The following is a 17,471-nucleotide window of genomic DNA, read 5'->3' as shown; positions in this document are numbered from 1 at the left end:
GCAAGTGGTTTGGTGATGTCAAGATTCAGGTCAAGTCAGATAAACTTTGTGACATTATTCTACAAATGACTTGCTTCTGCTGTTTGACTCTGAGTCACTGTGTTCAGCTCTGAATCCCTTCAGTTTAATAGTTTTCTCAGTAAAACTTGGATCCTATAAAAGAGAACTTAATGAGGATTGAAATTAACAATCTGACACACCCACTGTCCATCAAAGTCAAAGAAGAAATACAGATTCAATCCAACATAACACACAGATATGCCACAACATATTCAATCCGTTCATTATTTATGGCCATGCTGCTATAAACCACCACAGTAAGTGGAGCAATATCAATGGACACCAAACAGCAACGGGACAATCAAGCACTCAGAGTAAGAAGATTTTCTGTCATGTACAAAAACATGCCATCATGATTAAAAAGTTAATGCTCTCATGGATAATGTAACAATCCAAACTGCACCAGATGAATGTGTATGAACGTAATCACAGTAAAGCTAAAGACAGGTTAAACACTACTCTATTGTAATACTACATACTGTCGTAATACTACTATATTGTGGGGTTTTTTAAAGCTACATTCACGATTATACCGAGTGATTAACGAAAATATGAAATGGATTAATGAATAAAAACTGAAATAAAAATATCCTTCAAAACAGCAAAATGTCTGAAGTTTCTATCCCAAAGACATTAACATGAACTCTCCACCCATTTTAAAATCACTTTTTTATATCTGTAAATGTATTGAGTCTGGTTTCTGAGTGTTCTTTGCTGATTTTCTAAGATGTAAAAATGTAAAATGTAAAAAAAAAAGGAAAGAAAAGAAAGCTAAATCTGAGTCTTATTTTGGAAGTGCTGGCGGACGTGACGTCAGCCGCAGCATGTGGCCGCCGCTTTGAAGAGAGGCGGCTCCCCGCTGCTCATCACTCCACCTTCCGTCTTCACGCCGTCAGCCAGCAGAGCAGCTCCGACGGCGGATCTCAGCTTTTATTTTGTTTTATGGTTCTTTTATTTTTCTGCTCCACGCTGAAATATGCTGCTGTGTTCCCGCCACGGAGGGAGACGTGCTCAGCCTTAGAATAAACTCAGGAGGAAGGTGAGGACCTGATTTATCTTCCTTTATTTAGTCCTTTATTTAGTCCTGTATTTAGTCCTCTATTTAGTCCTCTATTTAGTCCTTTATTTAGTCCTTTATTTAGTCCTTTATTTAGTCCTCTATTTGGTCCTCTATTTAGTCCTTTATTTAGTCCTCTCCTTCCGTTTATATTTATGCATTTACTCTCATTTACTCTCGAAGTTCTGGTTGGTTTCATGAAATCTGTCTGCTGCGTTGTGGATGAACTTCACAGGCAGTGATGCTTTCTAGTTATGCTCGTTTCCAGACATAAAAACAGACAAATGTCAACTTCTGAGGCATTTTGTTTGTGTGTTTATTTCACAGATGATGTGGGTTGTGTGTTTTAACTGACTTTACTGACTGTACTTTTGGGGAAGTGGTTAAAAAGGCTGTTGAAACAGGCTGCAGGTTATCAGAGGTCAAACCTGCTGAGGGGCTATTTTGCTGTTCCATCAGCGAAGAGCTGTAAAGTAGAGATCCATCCGCATCAGTGTGAGCTGTTCATTTGAGGTCCCGTCCTGCAAAACATGAAACGCCCTTCTGCAGTCTGTGGTTAAGCGAAACGACGCAGTCAGCTGGTCGACAGGTTTGCTGTCAGAGACCACAAAAAGCATCCAACCAGCGGCTGAGGAGCTGCAGTCACACTGTGGTGGGCCTTTACTGTGAAGGTCACAAACCACCCAAGAGTTGCTCATTTGTTTATGAAGAATTGACCAATTATTGTGGCTGCTGTCCAGTTTTTTGATCTATGTGATATTTAATCATCAGTCTGACTCAGAAGTCAGTTTATTTATTCACCAAAAGTCTTCCTTTCTGCTCGCACACAGCTATAATCAAGAAGGAACTGCGTTGATTTGGAGTATAGATGAAATTTTAGTTTGTAAAACGTTACAAACGAAGTGCAGCAGCTGAACTCTTTACTGAAGTAAAAGCAAAAGTTGAACGTTTAGACTGAACAGCCGCTTTGAATTGAGAGATATTTTCACATTTGTACATGGACATGAGACTAAAATATCCTGTTAGACATCTCAGCAGCATTTTATTTTCAGACTGGACTTTATCTGATCCAGTTCTGACCCAACTGGGAATATTTATGAAAGTGCTGCACTTCATTTCACATTTCTGTGACAGGAACTGTATGATGAACACAACATGGTAAATATATGACGATAAACATGTGAAGCTCCAGTTGAAGATTCTTCATTTATTTTTAGGTATCAGTGTCCGTTTGGACCCAAAACTATAAAATATTCAGTCTACACGACTTTAACAAACTAAAGATGACAACATATCAGTGATGAGGACATTCCACAGCTGATATTTGTATCCATGCAGCCTTAAATGGAGGACTCTTCCCGGCGATGGAGTACTTTTACTTCATTTCATCGACACTTTTAATCATGTAAAGGATCAGAGCACCTCCTTCACTGCTGCTCTGACCTTTCAGCACTTTTGCTCGAGATAACTGAGTCGGTCTGACCCCAGAAATGTAAAATCTTAGGATTCATTGTTCTATTCAGCTGATTTTAAATGTACCTGTAAAAACCAGCTGTGGAACTGAAACATCCTGCTTTTCTTCACTCCTTTTGAATACTTGATTTATATTTTCTGATGCCTTCTGTGTCTAATCCAGTTGGAAATGTAAAAGAATTTACACTAAAACAGATAATAATCCAAAAAGGTCAACATGAATACACCTTTATTTAGCAGCAATGTCACTTTTACATAAGAAAAGGATCTAAGTACTTCCTTGACTTCCTGTAAAAAGCAGCATGTTTCAAAGGAGAGGAACTTCACCCGAAAATGGAATGAAATAAATAGTTTGTGCTGCATCTGCATGGCTGCCTGCACACTTATGATGCAGCTGCAAACGGAGAAAGCCCCTGCAGCTAAAGACGGAGCAGACGCAGCGCTGCAAGCAACACTTATATCAGCTTTGGAGAAAACACTGCATGCCTTTACTTCCAGACCGTTTCAGGCCCAAATGTTCAAATAAATCAGTATGGTTCTGTTTTTTGTTTCAGCTGCTGACAGAACTTCCATTTAAGAGAGTTTTATGCACAGTTCACCAACAAAATCTTAATTTCATTTAAATGTCACACACGATTTGGCGAGAAACTAAAATTTAAGATCCCATATTTTAGACTTCTTGTTTTATTTGAGGATTTAACTTTCATCAAAAGTGAATTTGTGCTTTTAATAACCACAAACATTATCTATAGTTCTCTCACTAGAGCTGTTTAATGAAACGACTGTCTCTGACTGGCTGACAGTTTTCTTAACGAGGCTCAGCTCGGCCAATCGCTCTGTAAATTGGTAAAAATCACTGATAAAAGTGACTGAAGCTGAACCTGATGATAGCTTTACCGACGGCTCCAAAGACCGGAGGACGGTTGGTCTGATGGCTGCGTATGAATATAAAACCCAGACCTACTTTATAATCAGAGGGCCACCTCAACAATCTCACAATAACATTAAAAAAAAAATCACACATAGAAGACATTTTTGTCGTGTTTGAAATCCAACAGGCAGTTTATCGTTACCAAAATGGTAAACACAACTTTGTCTATTCTTCAATTTATTAGAAAAAGTCCTGTTTGTATTTCTGTTAAACAGAAATCGGCAGTTGGAAGTTCTCTAAATGTTTTGGACAGTCCGGGCTAATTATCATCCATCCCGTCCTGGTTCTCCGCTCAAAGAGTCCTTTTGTTGCTCTTATCGCAGTGTGGACTGAGGCCGAGAAGGTGTTGGATATTAGTTAGATATCAAAGATAAACTACCATGTTTGTGCTGAAAGTGTCCCTGAGCGGCTTTTGTCTCATAGTGGGAAGAAAAGTGAACTTTTTACGTGTGTTTGATCTGAAATAACAATCTGCTTTATTTATGTCACATCCTTCAGTCTTTCATTGTTGGAGTGTGCGAGCAGTTGACTTTGTGTTAATTATCACACAATGTATGGATCACGAGTGACTCATGAATAGAACAGTAAGATTAGTCTGCTTTTTTATTTATCGCCACCTTTAAGTGATCTATTCCAGCTGTGGATCTTTAAGCTTCATCCGTTTATCTAATTATCAACAATTATCTTTAACTTTAAGCAAATTTACACTTTCTGTCGGCTAAGTTCTTCCAATCGTTTTAAGATTTTCATCCACGTTACTTATTTTTTGAACTTTTAGTGTCAACTGGCCGTTTGGAAACTGGAAACAGGAACAGTTTAAAATGACGAAAAGCTCTTTCATTTAATTTGAGGTTTGTTTAGATTAAATGGTGAAGACGTGTTTCTTCACAACGTGGAAATGATGTAAACTGCTGTTATATTTAAGTTCAAAGATAAAATCTGTCATTTTGCAGCTGCGTGAGTGAATTCAGTTGATGTTTTTAATGTAACACCACATGATGCGGAGTAAAGGATGTGGACCACATCCTTTACTCCATGACCACAGACTGAAGGTTTTATTCAAATGTGTGTGAAAATAACTGAAAGCAACACCTCAGCTACAGTAAGCTCTGATTTGAGTCCTGACTGCAGCTTTAATGAAGGTTTGATAAACAGTCACAACTGGAAAAGTTGCTGATGTGCCTCTTCCTAATTTAAAAATAAATAACTAAAGATGTTTCCAGTTCCTTCAACCGCATCATTTCCACGTAGATTCATTCATTCAGTGTGGTCAAGTAGGAGACTACGTCTGATAATCAGGAACTGAAGTTTGGTCGGGTTGTGTGGCGTGTCGTGCTGCTGTGTGTTCTGTTTATGTGCTGTTGTCTCTTCTTCCTTTTTATTGTGTCCCATTAAAACTAAAGAGAAGTCTGACTATTTTTAAACTATAACCAGAAATGTTTCATTAAAAAATACATTCCAGGAGTTTTAGTGATGTGCAGCTGAACTTCATATTTAAATCAGTGAATGAACTCTGTACGGCCAATTTTACTGTCTTTGCCTTCATGTTTACGTTTTTGTGTTTTGTAGTTTTTAATTGTAGCACCACTAAGTGCACTTCTATATTTATTGATCCATCTGCTGATTATTTCAGAAATTATAGCAAACACTCATTTCAGGCCTGCAGAGTCGAAGGCGACGTCGTCAATATGTCTTTTTCAGTTCAGAGTTGAATCATTGTTTGATTAACTGATGAGACAGTCAGATCAGAAAACGCCAGACACCATTTTGACAATCATTTTTTGATGCACGAAAAGCAGAACATTTTCTGCTTGTCTTCAGTGTTTGCTGGTTAAACTAAAATATTTTTTCGTGTCAGGTGCTGAATAATTCATCTGTTAATACATCACTGTTTCAGGGAAGAATCATTTAGATGTTCATTTGAATTTCATAGTTTATTATCAAATCTGATCCACCAATCATGAGCTCTAATTATGAAAATTACTGAAGCTAAATTAATTACAATAAATTTAGGTTTCTTTTTATTGTTCACTAAATGATAAAACGGTCCTTTTATTGTTCTTTAATTTAGCTTTAATTGATTTTTACAGGGAAGACGGTGCAAATGCAAAAACCTGAAGGTTATTGCATGATGATGTCGTCTCTGCAGCTCTGATATCATCTTGTGACTTCCTAAAGATAATCTGCAGCTTTTCAGCTCTCTCGTCAGGATGTCGACTCCTCAGCAGCACATCAGACTTTTGAAGAGTTTGTCACAGAAACTTGGCATTGAAAACAAATAATAAATCCTGTTTCTCTTTCACCCTGCGCAGAAACCTTTTGGCCTTTTCTCCGTTCTCTTTAACTTCCCCGACGCCGATGGAAGCCCGAGGAAAGTACGACTTTTCTGCAACAGCAGACGACGAGCTCAGCTTCAAAAAGGGCGACGTACTGAAGGTCAGTGTGTGTTTACTGGAAATCATCTCTGTGGCTTCACATGATCTCATCTCTGTGGTTTTCATCTCCTGAGCAGCTCTTAAGCCGTGAGGACGATTGGTACAAGGCGGAAATGAACGGAAAAGAAGGATTCGTCCCACAAAACTATCTGGACTGGCAGATTCCGAGGTAACAGACACTCGCATTAACCAAACGTCACCCTGAGAGCTGAAATGTGCGATCCCTCTGCCACAGCGTGTTCAACGTGCCGATTCTGACAGCGGGATTTGTGTCACTTTGTGGTCGTGAGGTTTTCATCAGGTGTTTGTGTTTGCAGATGGTTTCAGGAGAACGCCAGTCGCAACGCTGCAGAGGAGCTCCTGAGGAGCAAGGAAATTGGAGACTTTGTGATTCGAGGCTCTCAGAGTTCACCGGGAGATTTTTCCATCTCTGTCAGGTGAGTCAAAGACATTTGACCTCATTTAAAGTATTATTTAGACAGTGATGGTTGGAGATCCTCCTGAAACTGCAGAATCACCAAGAGCTGAAGGAAGTTAGTTCAGATCTGGATCAGTCCGACTCTCTGACTCCTTCTGTGTGTTTATCCTCCATCTCCGAGAGGTCCAGAGTCACATCTCTGCGTCGGACGCTCCTATTGGCTCCGGTTGGTGATGTCACAGCCAATCAGAGCGTCTCTGGATCAGTCCTGTGTATTTCTGCGTTTAATGTGTTGACAGAATGAAGACAGTCAGATAGTTGGAGCTGATTTTTTTTTTTTTTTTCATCATCAATGAGCAGAACTCCTGACCAACCCAAACGCATGAGAGGGAATTTCCGTGTCCAACTTTTATAATAATTCTAATAAATAAGGAAAACGTTCAGTGTGTGGCTGTAGTTAGTTCTTGTTTAGATTCTTATTGAGTCACATATATCAGCTGATGATGATTCTAAATATGTGGTGACATTTTTAGAAAAGATAAGTTAGTCAGGGTAAAAGCAAAGAGATGACAAAATAAAAGTTCACTTCCACACCAGCTTTTTGTTGCTTTCTAGTAAAAGAGTGTAGTTTTCTGCATTGACCAGCAGAGGACAGTCCAGGAATCCGGAAGTCCTGTTGTTCTGAAGTACCTGAACACAGAGGGGGACTCCAGGGAGTTTGAATTTGAGGAAGGAGGCTTTTTCACACCTGTGAGAATCAGTCCTCGACCTTCTCATCCATCACAATCTCATCAACGCGTTTTCAGATCATTAACCAAGCAAGTAACACAACAGGAACCACACAGACAGCAGCAGCTATACAAAGCAGCCGTCTGTTGATTTCTTCTGCATCTTGTGTAATAAACAGCCGGAGTGAAACACAAACTGCCAGCTAACTTCCTGACTGTCTTTCTTTGTCTTCGTCTCTCCCCTCAGACATGAGAGCGACGTTCAGCATTTCAAGGTGCTGAAGGACAACCGAGGCCAGTACTTCCTGTGGTCCGAGAAGTTCACCTCCCTGAACAAGCTGGTGGACTTCTACAAAACCACCTCCATCTCCAAGACCAGGGAGATCTACCTCAACGACGGCAGCTCGCACAGCCGGACCCCCCCCAACTCTCAGTGGGTACGAGACGTTCCAACGGCCGCAACATGATCACACTGTCAAAAAACCTTTGCTTTTATAGAAAGAGAAAATATTCACAATCCTGATGCTGCAACATGAACAAGGTGTTTCCTGTTTGTACCATAATTATACATAAAGATCGACTCCAATACATAAAATATCGCTGAACAAGATGAAAATGAATCAGAATGAAGAAATAAACGGAGAGCAGCGTCAAAACTAAAGATCTAAATTATCTTCGTACGCTGGAGCAGTGCCGACTTCCCATGATGCTTCAAATCTGTTCTTTGTGTCACTTTTGTGCACAAATTTTAGTTTACTGCTAGAAAATATTTACATTTTGAAATCTGAAATCAGGAAATTGGCGATATTTCTGCTGTGTGCGTTGTGTTTTCAGTTGTGTTGATTTGAATGTGTTTTTCACACAATGTAGTCATGAAGAACGTGTGAGTTGACGGTTGTCGTCTTAATTAGTCTGCTTGTCTGCTTCCTGTGTGTTTTAGGTGAAGAGGGGAAGTTTGCCTGAACAGCATCAGTCAGCTGCAGCCGCCACCACGACGCCGCGCAGAGCTTCAGACCAGCCTCACAGCCAGCTGGTAAACCGTCCACACACTACGAACAGAACGCCGCCGTGTGATTCAGGAAACGTCCGCCCATCTCAGAAACGTGTCTGTCCTCCTTTTCCAGGTGAAGAGGGTCGGTTTGGAGGAGCGAGCTCACACCATCGGTCACACGGGAAGGAACAGCCCCGTCAGCTTGGCCCATCCTCCCCGCCGGACGTCTGAAACGATGCCTCTGCCTCAGGTCGGTCTGAGGTCGATGTTTCAATCAACAACTCATCTTAATCTAAAACAGTTTTCCTGCTGAACGACGTGAACTAGAGAAATTCAGAACTGACCCCTTTTTGCTCGTTTTATTCTGCAGCATTTGTCCAGATTTTTAATAACTTGGGGTGAAAAAATAAATGTCCGTAATTAAATAAAATATAAAAGTTGTGCTGATGCTGACTGTGCTAATGTGAAGCGCTCCATCAGTCAGGTAGAAATGACATTAAATAAAATACAGCTTCGTCTAAACCCAGCTGTTTTCGGTTGAGAATATACACAGACGTGAATAAAATCATCAAATCCAACAGCTGATGCACGACTGTGTGGATGAGTGTGAAGGTGAGCAGGACATCTGTTCTGTAAACTGTAAGCTTTTAGAGGGAAAGGTAACGTAGTGGAGTTTATTTGGAACGTGAAGACATTTTTGTCATAAGTGACGGTGATGGCTGTCTCCCTCCTCAGAGGTCGTCCGCCGTGCAGGTGAAGGCGCTGTACGACTTCTCGGCGGAGGAAGACGACGAGCTCGGTTTCCACGCCGGAGACGTCATCGAGGTGCTGGATCGCTCAGACTCGTCGTGGTGGAGGGGGAGGCTGCGAGGGAAAACCGGGCTGTTTCCTGCCAACTACACAATACAGCAGTGAGAAACCCCCCCCCCCCACCCCCGGGCCAACGCACCCTCGGAGTCGCTCTGCACTGCAGGAAGTGTCGTTATGAAAATAAACTCTGAGGCCTCAGTGACTCATCTAATCTCCTCACCAGCCTGCCGGGTTTGAAGAACTTTGAGTCAGTTCATGTTTTCATGGCTCGTCTGCCAGGGAGCCAAAAGTTTCTGTTCATATTTCATAACACAAGAAAAAAAAGTGTTCTATGAAACAGATTCCCAAACAAATCTAGATGCTTCACATAAACATGTACCGTCCTCACATTTTTTACGCCTGATTTCTGATGATCCTTACTTCCTTTAACGTGTCTAAGATTCCTTCAGTCTGCAGCAGGAGCTGAGTGAACCCAAAATATAAATTTCCAGAGAACAGGGAAGAACAGGATTATCCACATACTCAATTCAAGCTGAAATGAACACAGAAGGGAACTGGCTTTCAAAATAAAAGATGTACTAAACTGGATTAGAGAGTCTCCAAATCTTAAATCTGAAATTTGTAGCGTCACAGAAAACAGAAACAGAAAATCATTTCTCACCAACTCTGAAATATTTCCCTAAAACCTAAATAAAATCGCTGCACACTTGCGTCACGTGTCTGGAGGAAAATGAAACCAAGAAAATGTTCTAACATATGAAATATGAAGTGATGGCTTCATTTATTTTGGAGTTTTTAAGAAACTGATAATCAGTCATGTTAAATGTGTAAACCTTAGCTGCTGTACCTAATGAAACGATCACTGAGTGTCATTTCATCATCCAGCAATGGAAACCTTTAACTTCAGCCTCTAATTGTTTGGATATTGTGGCGTGCTGCAGGAGGCCTGATCACCTGGTTGGTTTCTCTTTTCCACCTCCTGAGTCAGAAGTTATTCTCAAAGTTACATCTGAAGTTAAAGGACGGTCGTAAAAACACACATGAAGCTGAAGTGAAACAAATAGAAAGGCAATTCAAAGAAAAGTTTTCAGACTAACATGGTAATAAATCAGATAATGTGAAGAGTGAGCAGCTCATCGAGGAGGCAGAAGTCAGGCAAAACTCCTGAAATGTAGAAATATTACTACTGACAAGACATGAAGCAGACAGTTTCATCTCTATAAGGTGCTGCAGGTTCCCTGACCTTTATTGTGAAGAACCTCACACGTTGCATAAATTCATATAACACTCAACAACACCTGCTTGCCTATCAAAGTAAAAGTCCGACTTGTTCTGTTTTTATACCTGATGTTATTGTATCATCAACACTTTGCAGTATAATTTTATTTTGAAGCCACAAAATAAATCTGATGGTCATTAAAATCCTCATGATAATAATAACTGGAGTAAATGAACTCAGGAGGTCTTATTGTGAAGGTTCGGCTTCACGGAGCGCTGCCTTAGAAGAGGCTGCTGGCTCCGCCCCCTCGGACTCACCTGAGCCGCAGCGGGACCGTCCCGGATGGGACAGCAGGTGCTCGGCCATGGCTCAGTCCCAGATCCGGTGCATGGACGACGAACACGTGAACGAGAAGATCCCGGAGTCCCGTCCGGAGTTCTACTACAGCGAGGAGCAGCGGGCCGCCCTGGAGCGGCTGCTGCGGGCCGGGGACGGAGCCTTCAGGATGCGGCTGAAGGAGGACCACATCCGGGACTTCCTGTCCGCCCGGGAGGTCCGGACGGTCCGCAAGACCTTCAGGGAGTACGAGGCCGACAGCGACTCCGAGTCCGGAGACCAGGACAAGACCCGGGGCTCCTCCAGCGCCGACTCCGGGGTCCCCTCCACGTACTGGCCCCAGATGTCCGACACCGAGGTGCCGGCCCTGGACATCGGCTGGACCGGCGGCGGCGGCCTCTACAGGGGGGTGACCCGGGTGTCGGTGTTCACACACCCCCCAAAAGAACCGGGACCACACATCAGGGAGGTGGTGAGGAGGCTGATCCAGGAGTCCCACAAGGTCAGACCAGAACCAGAACCAGAGACATGACAATGATCCCATAAAACACACAAACATCAGTTTCATTCAGTTGTTTAGGCCACATGGTCCAGTTAAGGTCCAGTCCAGACCCAGGAGGGTCTTGATTGGTCTCTCTGATGAACTGGTTAGTTTTTTTTTATTCATGTTAACATTCACATTTTGTTCTCACATGAAAACCAGCTGAAACCACGAAAAGCTTCAGTCAGCAGACGGATCAGCAGTCTGTGGAAAAACACCAGCCGGCTCACGAAGAGTCCGCAGACAGAAAACCAGCTCTGACCTACTTGGCCCCTTTGAATAAAACTTCAAACTGATTGGCTGCCGGTGATCATGTGACTGTGACTCACCTGCAGCAGGAGACAAAGACCTCCCGACCCCCCCACTCTGAGAGACATTACTGTCCTTCACCGAAAACAAACACACAAAATGGCCCTCTTTGTGGTCGTTTGTGTCGTTGTGTGTCTTTGTTGTACGTTGTTCAGTCAGGACTTCATCGCCTCTATTCCATCACTTCCTGTAATCGTCTGATAAAGTCAGACCTGTTATGGACATCGGTGATTTTAAACCGTTTCTGCTGTAAGTGCACTGAACCCAGAGTGAACCTACGGGCTGTCTCTGGATGTAAAGCTCCAATATGTACTAATTTTGAACATGAAACATTTCTTTGTTCCGTTTGGTTATTAACGGATTAACGTATGAGAGCTGATGTGTCACTTTAATGGTCTCCTTCGGTCTCTGTTCAGACCTGCACGCTTATAAAACCCTTTTGGAGCATCAGACTCTGCAGATGCAGTTTTTGGCTCAAAGCCTAAAAACCGAAGGGAGAGTCGTGTGCAGGTTCTGACAGGCGGACCGGTTTGCGGTTCAGGTCTTAAAGGTCGTAGATGGGAGATGCACATCAGGACTTGCAGCCGAGCCCCGAGTTTTGCTTTTCTCTCTCTCGCCCACTGAGAAGCTCCTGATTGGGTGACCTGGCAGGAATGCACAAAAACAATGAATGCTGCAGCGTTTGGCCCCAAAGGATGATGGGAAGAAGAATCAGTTCCAAATGGAGAAGGAGGGAAAAGGCTGAATTAGGTTTCAGAAGGTGCAGATGAACCAGCTCTCCGTCTTCACGCAGTCAGTTTCAGCAGCTCATCGTGGAATCCGATGTGGGACGATATCTGATAACATGAAATCTATGGCGTAGAGCGAGTTTCATGTGGGACAGATGAAACTTTGAACCGTTGATTAGTGGCAGCATCGCCTCTCTGTATGCTTCATCAGTAATACAAATGTAAAAGAGAGATAATCTCATTGTTAGTTTTAAAAACAGATTTCCTGAAAAGTCTGTTTTAATGCAGATGTTATGGATTTAACTTTAAATGATAAAAGACACACAGTCAGCTTTAATTATAGCTTCTGCTCTGTCAGGAAAACACCATTCAGGCCCAGACACGTCCGAACGGAGCTGCAATAAGGAAACGGAAAAATCATCACATGACGGCTGCTGTGGCTGTAAAACGGTCCTCATGTGTGTTTAAGGACTGAGCCTGATCTGTGTCACGCTGCAGTTTCATTGCTTCACCTGAGAGATGGTTACAGTTGTTGGGTTTTGTGTTGAGGGACTTTTTGTGTAATCGCAGTGACGCACCAACGGCTTACTTCTGCAGTTACCTGAAGGAGGTAACCTAAAGGAGCTCAGCTAATTTAGATTTTAGATTTAGAGAGGGAGTTTATTTACTCATCATAAAAGAACGACACAAACACAAAACAAAAAAAGTCAGATAAATGAAATTAACGCGATCTTTGCTTTAAAAGTAAACTTGTGTTGAGGAGAATTGAAATACAAACAGTCTGATTTAGCCCCGCCCCCTCCCGTCTCTGTGTTCCTCAGGTGGTGGCCATCGTCATGGACCTCCTGACTGACCTGCAGATCCTCCAGGACCTGCTGGACGCCTCCTCTCGGCGGACGGTGGCGGTCTACGCCGTGCTGGAGGCCAAAGGAGTCCCCCACTTCCTGGACATGTGTGCTCGGCTGCAGATCAGCGCGGTGCACCTGCGGGTAAGCCGGGGATGGGGGGGCAGACCAGACCGGACCGGACCAGACCAGACCAGACCGGACCGGACCAGACCAGGCCAGACCGGACCAGACCAGACCGGACCGGACCGGACCAGACCGGACCAGACCGGACCAGACCAGGCCAGACCGGACCAGACCGGACCAGACCAGGCCAGACCGGACCAGACCATAGCAGACCAGACCGGACCGGACCAGACCAGACCAGACCAGACCAGACCAGACCGGACCAGACCATAGCAGACCAGACCAGACCAGACCAGACCAGACCGGACCGGACCGGACCAGACCGGACCAGACCAGACCGGACCGGACCGGACCAGACCGGACTGGACCGGACCAGACCAGACCAGACCATAACAGACCAGACCAGGCCAGACCGGACCAGACCAGACCAGACCGGACCAGACCAGACCAGACCATAGCAGACCAGACCGGACCGGACCAGACCAGACCAGACCAGACCAGACCAGACCAGACCGGACCGGACCAGACCGGACCAGACCAGACCAGACCAGACCGGACCAGGCCAGACCAGACCGGACCGGACCAGACCAGACCAGACCATAACAGACCAGACCAGGCCAGACCGGACCAGACCAGGCCAGACCGGACCAGACCAGACCAGACCAGACCAGGCCAGACCGGACCGGACCGGACCGGACCGGACCAGACCAGACCAGACCAGGCCAGACCGGACCGGACCGGACCGGACCGGACCGGACCAGACCAGACCAGGCCAGACCAGACCAGACCAGACCAGACCAGACCGGACCAGACCATAGCAGACCAGACCGGACCAGACCAGGCCAGACCGGACCAGACCAGACCGGACCGGACCGGACCAGACCAGACCAGACCAGACCGGACCAGACCAGACCGGACCAGACCATAGCAGACCAGACCGGACCAGACCAGACCAGACCAGACCAGACCAGACCGGACCAGACCAGGCCAGACCGGACCGGACCAGACCGGACCAGACCAGACCAGACCAGGCCAGACCGGACCGGACCAGACCGGACCAAACCGGACCATAACAGACCAGACCAGGCCAGACCGGACCAGACCAGACCGGACCGGACCAGACCGGACACCTGGCAGCACTTGTACTGATTTTCAATGGATTACAAAATTCTGCATCTCAAATGTCAACTGGAGGAGCGAGGCGGGTTTGATCAGGTGTTCTACGGCCACGGTAAAAGTTATTTACATAAACAGCTGCCATTTTATAATCAGCACCGCTGACAGGGCGTTGATGGATTATTAGCCGGACTGAAGGCGGTCTGCACTAAGAGGACCGGCTGATCATCCCATTGGTCCTGGACTCTCATCTGGAATCGGATCACAGCAGGTGTCAGTTGACGGGGCGGTGAAAGGCCTTTTCAGACCTCTGGGCTCTGTTACTCGGACTTCAGAACAGATCCAGAGGCTGTAACTCGACGCTTCGCCTCCTCCTCTCTTCCCTTTAAGTAAACATGCGGCCGAAGGGTTTGAGTTTTAGCCTTTTATTCTCTGGGAAAGGTGTGACGGCGCCGTTTGACTTGGCGTTTACTCAGTTTAACCTGTGTGATGCTGGACCAGGCGAGGCGTTTAATCAGGTGACTGTTGCTTCACAGAATCTCCGTGTGCGGATGCTGAAGGGCGTGGGGCTGCACCTGTCCTTCGGAAAACTGCCCGGGTCTCTGTCCTCCAAGTACATGCTGGTGGACGGAGAGAAGGTCATGTTCGGGTCCTACAGGTGAGCTCTGGGGGCCACCAACTCCACCAACTTATCCTCTTTCCTTTAAAACTACTCAGAAAACAGTCAGCCGATCAGAAGAGGCGTCTTCTGATTAAATATACTGAAACATTGTTAGAAAGTTTTCATAAAAACACACCGACTGAGAGAACTGGCCTCACAACAAAGACCTGGACCGGGTCCAGGAGCAGCAGCACTCACTGACACATTAATGACTTTCTGAACCTGCTGAATGCTTTGAATTCCCTTTAGAGTGCTTTGTCTTCGCCGCCTGTTGAACCTGCAGCCAGATTTTAATCGTCAACCAGCTTCTGGATTGTTGCACGATTCTGCACGATTATGATTCATCACTGAACATGATTTAAATAGTTTTTAGAAACAATTCTTCACAGTCTTCCGCTGTGAGATGTGAGTCCTTTTACAGATATTTGTATGTGCCATTAAATACACAGCATTGAAAGGGAACATATTTCACACACACATTTCACAGGAAAGCATTATATTCATAAAAATATGGTGATATCGTTCATTAATGAACATTCAGAATGTCGCACAGGAGCCGTCGGCTCGTATCGACCTCATGAGGGAAGAAGCAGTTTCTGTTCAGCAGGAAGTCTTGGTGGCATTCTGACTCTGGCATTTTGTTTTGAGTCACAGTTCTGTGAGCAGGAAAGATTACTGTAACATTAATGTTCAGAATCAGAACAGGAAAGAAAAACGCGTTCTGATTGAATTTACTTTACCAGAAGTTTAGCCTAGCTTAGCATCAGCTGCCTCAACAGTTCATACTTACCAGAGACTTCTCAGTGGCTGTTTTTTTATGCTAAGCTAAGCTAGCTAGCCGAAGCAGGAGTGTGTCCTTCTCCTGTTCATTTAGCTGATGGAGGTCCTGAAGGTCCACCTGTTGGAGCATTCCTGAAAAGTTCATTCAGAGGATGACTCTGCTCATCATGCCACAGAATTTACGTTCCTGTCTTTTCGGCTGCAGCTTCACCTGGAGTTCCTCCCGGATCGACAGGAACACCATCACGGTGATGACGGGACAGATCGTGGACTTTTTCGATAACGACTTCAGGGAGCTGTATGCCGTATCGGAGCAGGTCGACCTCTACAGGGAGTTCAACATCACCAAACCGCCGGTCGCCGCGCCCATCAGGAAGCCAAAAGTCGAGCAAATCTTACCTCCGCCGGTCTCCACGTCTCGCTTTCAAGTATCCATCGGGGACTCCAAGCAGATCGACCTGAAGGTGCCGGCTCACAAGTACCACAATCCAAAGTACTCTCTGGTTTTTGGGAACAGCGTGGGCCTCACTTGCTCCCTGCAGGACCTGTCCAGTGTCGGGGACCAGAACCAGAGGTACGGCCTGCAGGGTGGCAGGGAGATGGTGGAGCGGGTCTCCCTGCAGACATCCAGTCCATCTGCAGAGGAAGAGGATGAAGAAGGAAAGGCAGGCCTGAAGAAGAACCAGTCGCCTGGAACAAAGAAGCAACGCAGCTCCTTCAGGAACTTCCTGAAAGGCAGAGGAACCAATCACAGCGCAGAGACTATAGAAGAAGGTGTGGTCACTCAGACGCCGTCACCCGCCCCCAGAGTGTCGGAAACCAACGGGGTCGCAGGAGACGAGCTGGAGGACTCGTTTGAGATCACTGAGAGACCAAGTCTGCTGAAAACCAAAACCAAGAAGCCGTCAAAGGTCATGCAGAGGAGCTTGTCTCTGCAGACCATCAACACCGGAGACGAAGACGGTACGTCGTCAGAGCTCATCATTTTATTATTACAGCGTTATTACAGCTGATTTTTCATGAATGAGCAGATAAAGATAGAAACTTACCCAAACACATGAGAGGAACTTTTCTTTGGGAAAGAAGGAAACATTCAGACTGTGATCAGACAGAATCCGATGACAAATTTTTAAACAAATACAGAAATATATATTTATGAAAAAAGAAAAGCCCGTTCACAACATGTGAGGGATTCCAGATTAAACACCAGATGTAATGAAACCTGTCTGTTGTTTGAACAGGATTCAGAAACCGGCGGCGGCACCAGAAGAAGAACTGCATCCAGTCCTGAGATCAGAGTCTGACTGAGTTTAACTGCTGTGGTCACACACACACACACACACACACACACACACAACACACACACACACACACACACACACACACACTCTCTCTCTCTCTGGCCAAAGGGCTGATGGGAGATTTTTAGCTTTTGTTTTTAGTATTAAATTATTCCACAGTTAGAATATATGTTTCTGTAGCACACTTTTACCCTAAATGCCACTAACACAGACGTGCCTTGACCGAGGAGGTGTTGACGGATGACGCCGTGCCCGTGGTTGCTATGGAGACAGGAAAAGTGGGGTCACAGCGGGTCGTCCAGGCGGTGTGTGCGTCTGTGTGTGTTGTTTTTGTTCGGGTGAAACTTAAAGAGGTTAAAATGTGAATTCTTCAGAACCACTCGAGGCACAAAGAATCAAGTTTTGTACAGAGATGTAAATTTTAAAGTTTTTTTTTTATGAATAAGAAGGGTTTTTTTTTTTGTTGTTTTTTTTTTATTAAATGTAAACAAATATTTAGATTTTTGCACCTTTTCAAAATAAATCAAGTGTCTTATGAAAGTTTTTCTTTAAACCAGCAGAAAACAGATTTGGAGAAGGTGGAGCTCTGCTCTGCGCTCTGTCCTG

The 17,471-nt window shown here is 44.8% G+C and overlaps 2 protein-coding genes across 2 annotated transcripts; both read left to right on the top strand.

Annotated features, from left to right (window-relative positions):
- Window positions 1–941: 941 nt before the first annotated feature.
- grap2a (GRB2 related adaptor protein 2a) lies at window positions 942–10,348 on the top strand. Its single transcript, XM_029507716.1, has 8 exons — window positions 942–1,099; window positions 5,834–5,957; window positions 6,034–6,125; window positions 6,274–6,393; window positions 7,350–7,539; window positions 8,043–8,135; window positions 8,227–8,343; window positions 8,829–10,348. Exons 2-8 carry the CDS (start codon window positions 5,880–5,882, stop codon window positions 9,006–9,008), a joined length of 870 nt encoding a protein of 289 aa, XP_029363576.1. The 5' UTR covers window positions 942–1,099; window positions 5,834–5,879; the 3' UTR covers window positions 9,009–10,348.
- On the top strand, window positions 10,284–17,363 carry fam83fa (family with sequence similarity 83 member Fa). The gene is made up of 5 exons (XM_029507715.1): window positions 10,284–10,960; window positions 12,858–13,025; window positions 14,660–14,781; window positions 15,770–16,527; window positions 16,806–17,363. The coding sequence occupies exons 1-5, from the start codon at window positions 10,313–10,315 to the stop codon at window positions 16,853–16,855; spliced, it is 1,746 nt and encodes a 581-aa protein (XP_029363575.1). The 5' UTR covers window positions 10,284–10,312; the 3' UTR covers window positions 16,856–17,363.
- Window positions 17,364–17,471: the final 108 nt, after the last annotated feature.

The sequence above is a fragment of the Echeneis naucrates genome, chromosome 8 (genome assembly GCF_900963305.1).
Source record: "Echeneis naucrates chromosome 8, fEcheNa1.1, whole genome shotgun sequence".
NCBI lineage: Eukaryota > Metazoa > Chordata > Actinopteri > Carangiformes > Echeneidae > Echeneis > Echeneis naucrates.
This window is presented reverse-complemented; position numbering and strand designations above follow the sequence as displayed.

What these genes read in the sequence shown, in the direction of transcription:
- grap2a (XM_029507716.1), top strand. Translation starts at nt 5,880, where the DNA reads ATGGAAGCCCGAGGAAAGTACGACTTTTCTGCAACAGCAGACGACGAG. An exon ending in AAAAGGGCGACGTACTGAAG is followed by an intron (nt 5,958 to 6,033) that starts GTCAGTGTGTGT and finishes TCTCCTGAGCAG; the next exon opens with CTCTTAAGCCGTGAGGACGA. An exon ending in CCCCCCCCAACTCTCAGTGG is followed by an intron (nt 7,540 to 8,042) that starts GTACGAGACGTT and finishes TGTGTGTTTTAG; the next exon opens with GTGAAGAGGGGAAGTTTGCC.
- fam83fa (XM_029507715.1), top strand. Translation starts at nt 10,313, where the DNA reads ATGGTCATTAAAATCCTCATGATAATAATAACTGGAGTAAATGAACTC. An exon ending in TCAGCGCGGTGCACCTGCGG is followed by an intron (nt 13,026 to 14,659) that starts GTAAGCCGGGGA and finishes GTTGCTTCACAG; the next exon opens with AATCTCCGTGTGCGGATGCT. An exon ending in GTCATGTTCGGGTCCTACAG is followed by an intron (nt 14,782 to 15,769) that starts GTGAGCTCTGGG and finishes TTTCGGCTGCAG; the next exon opens with CTTCACCTGGAGTTCCTCCC.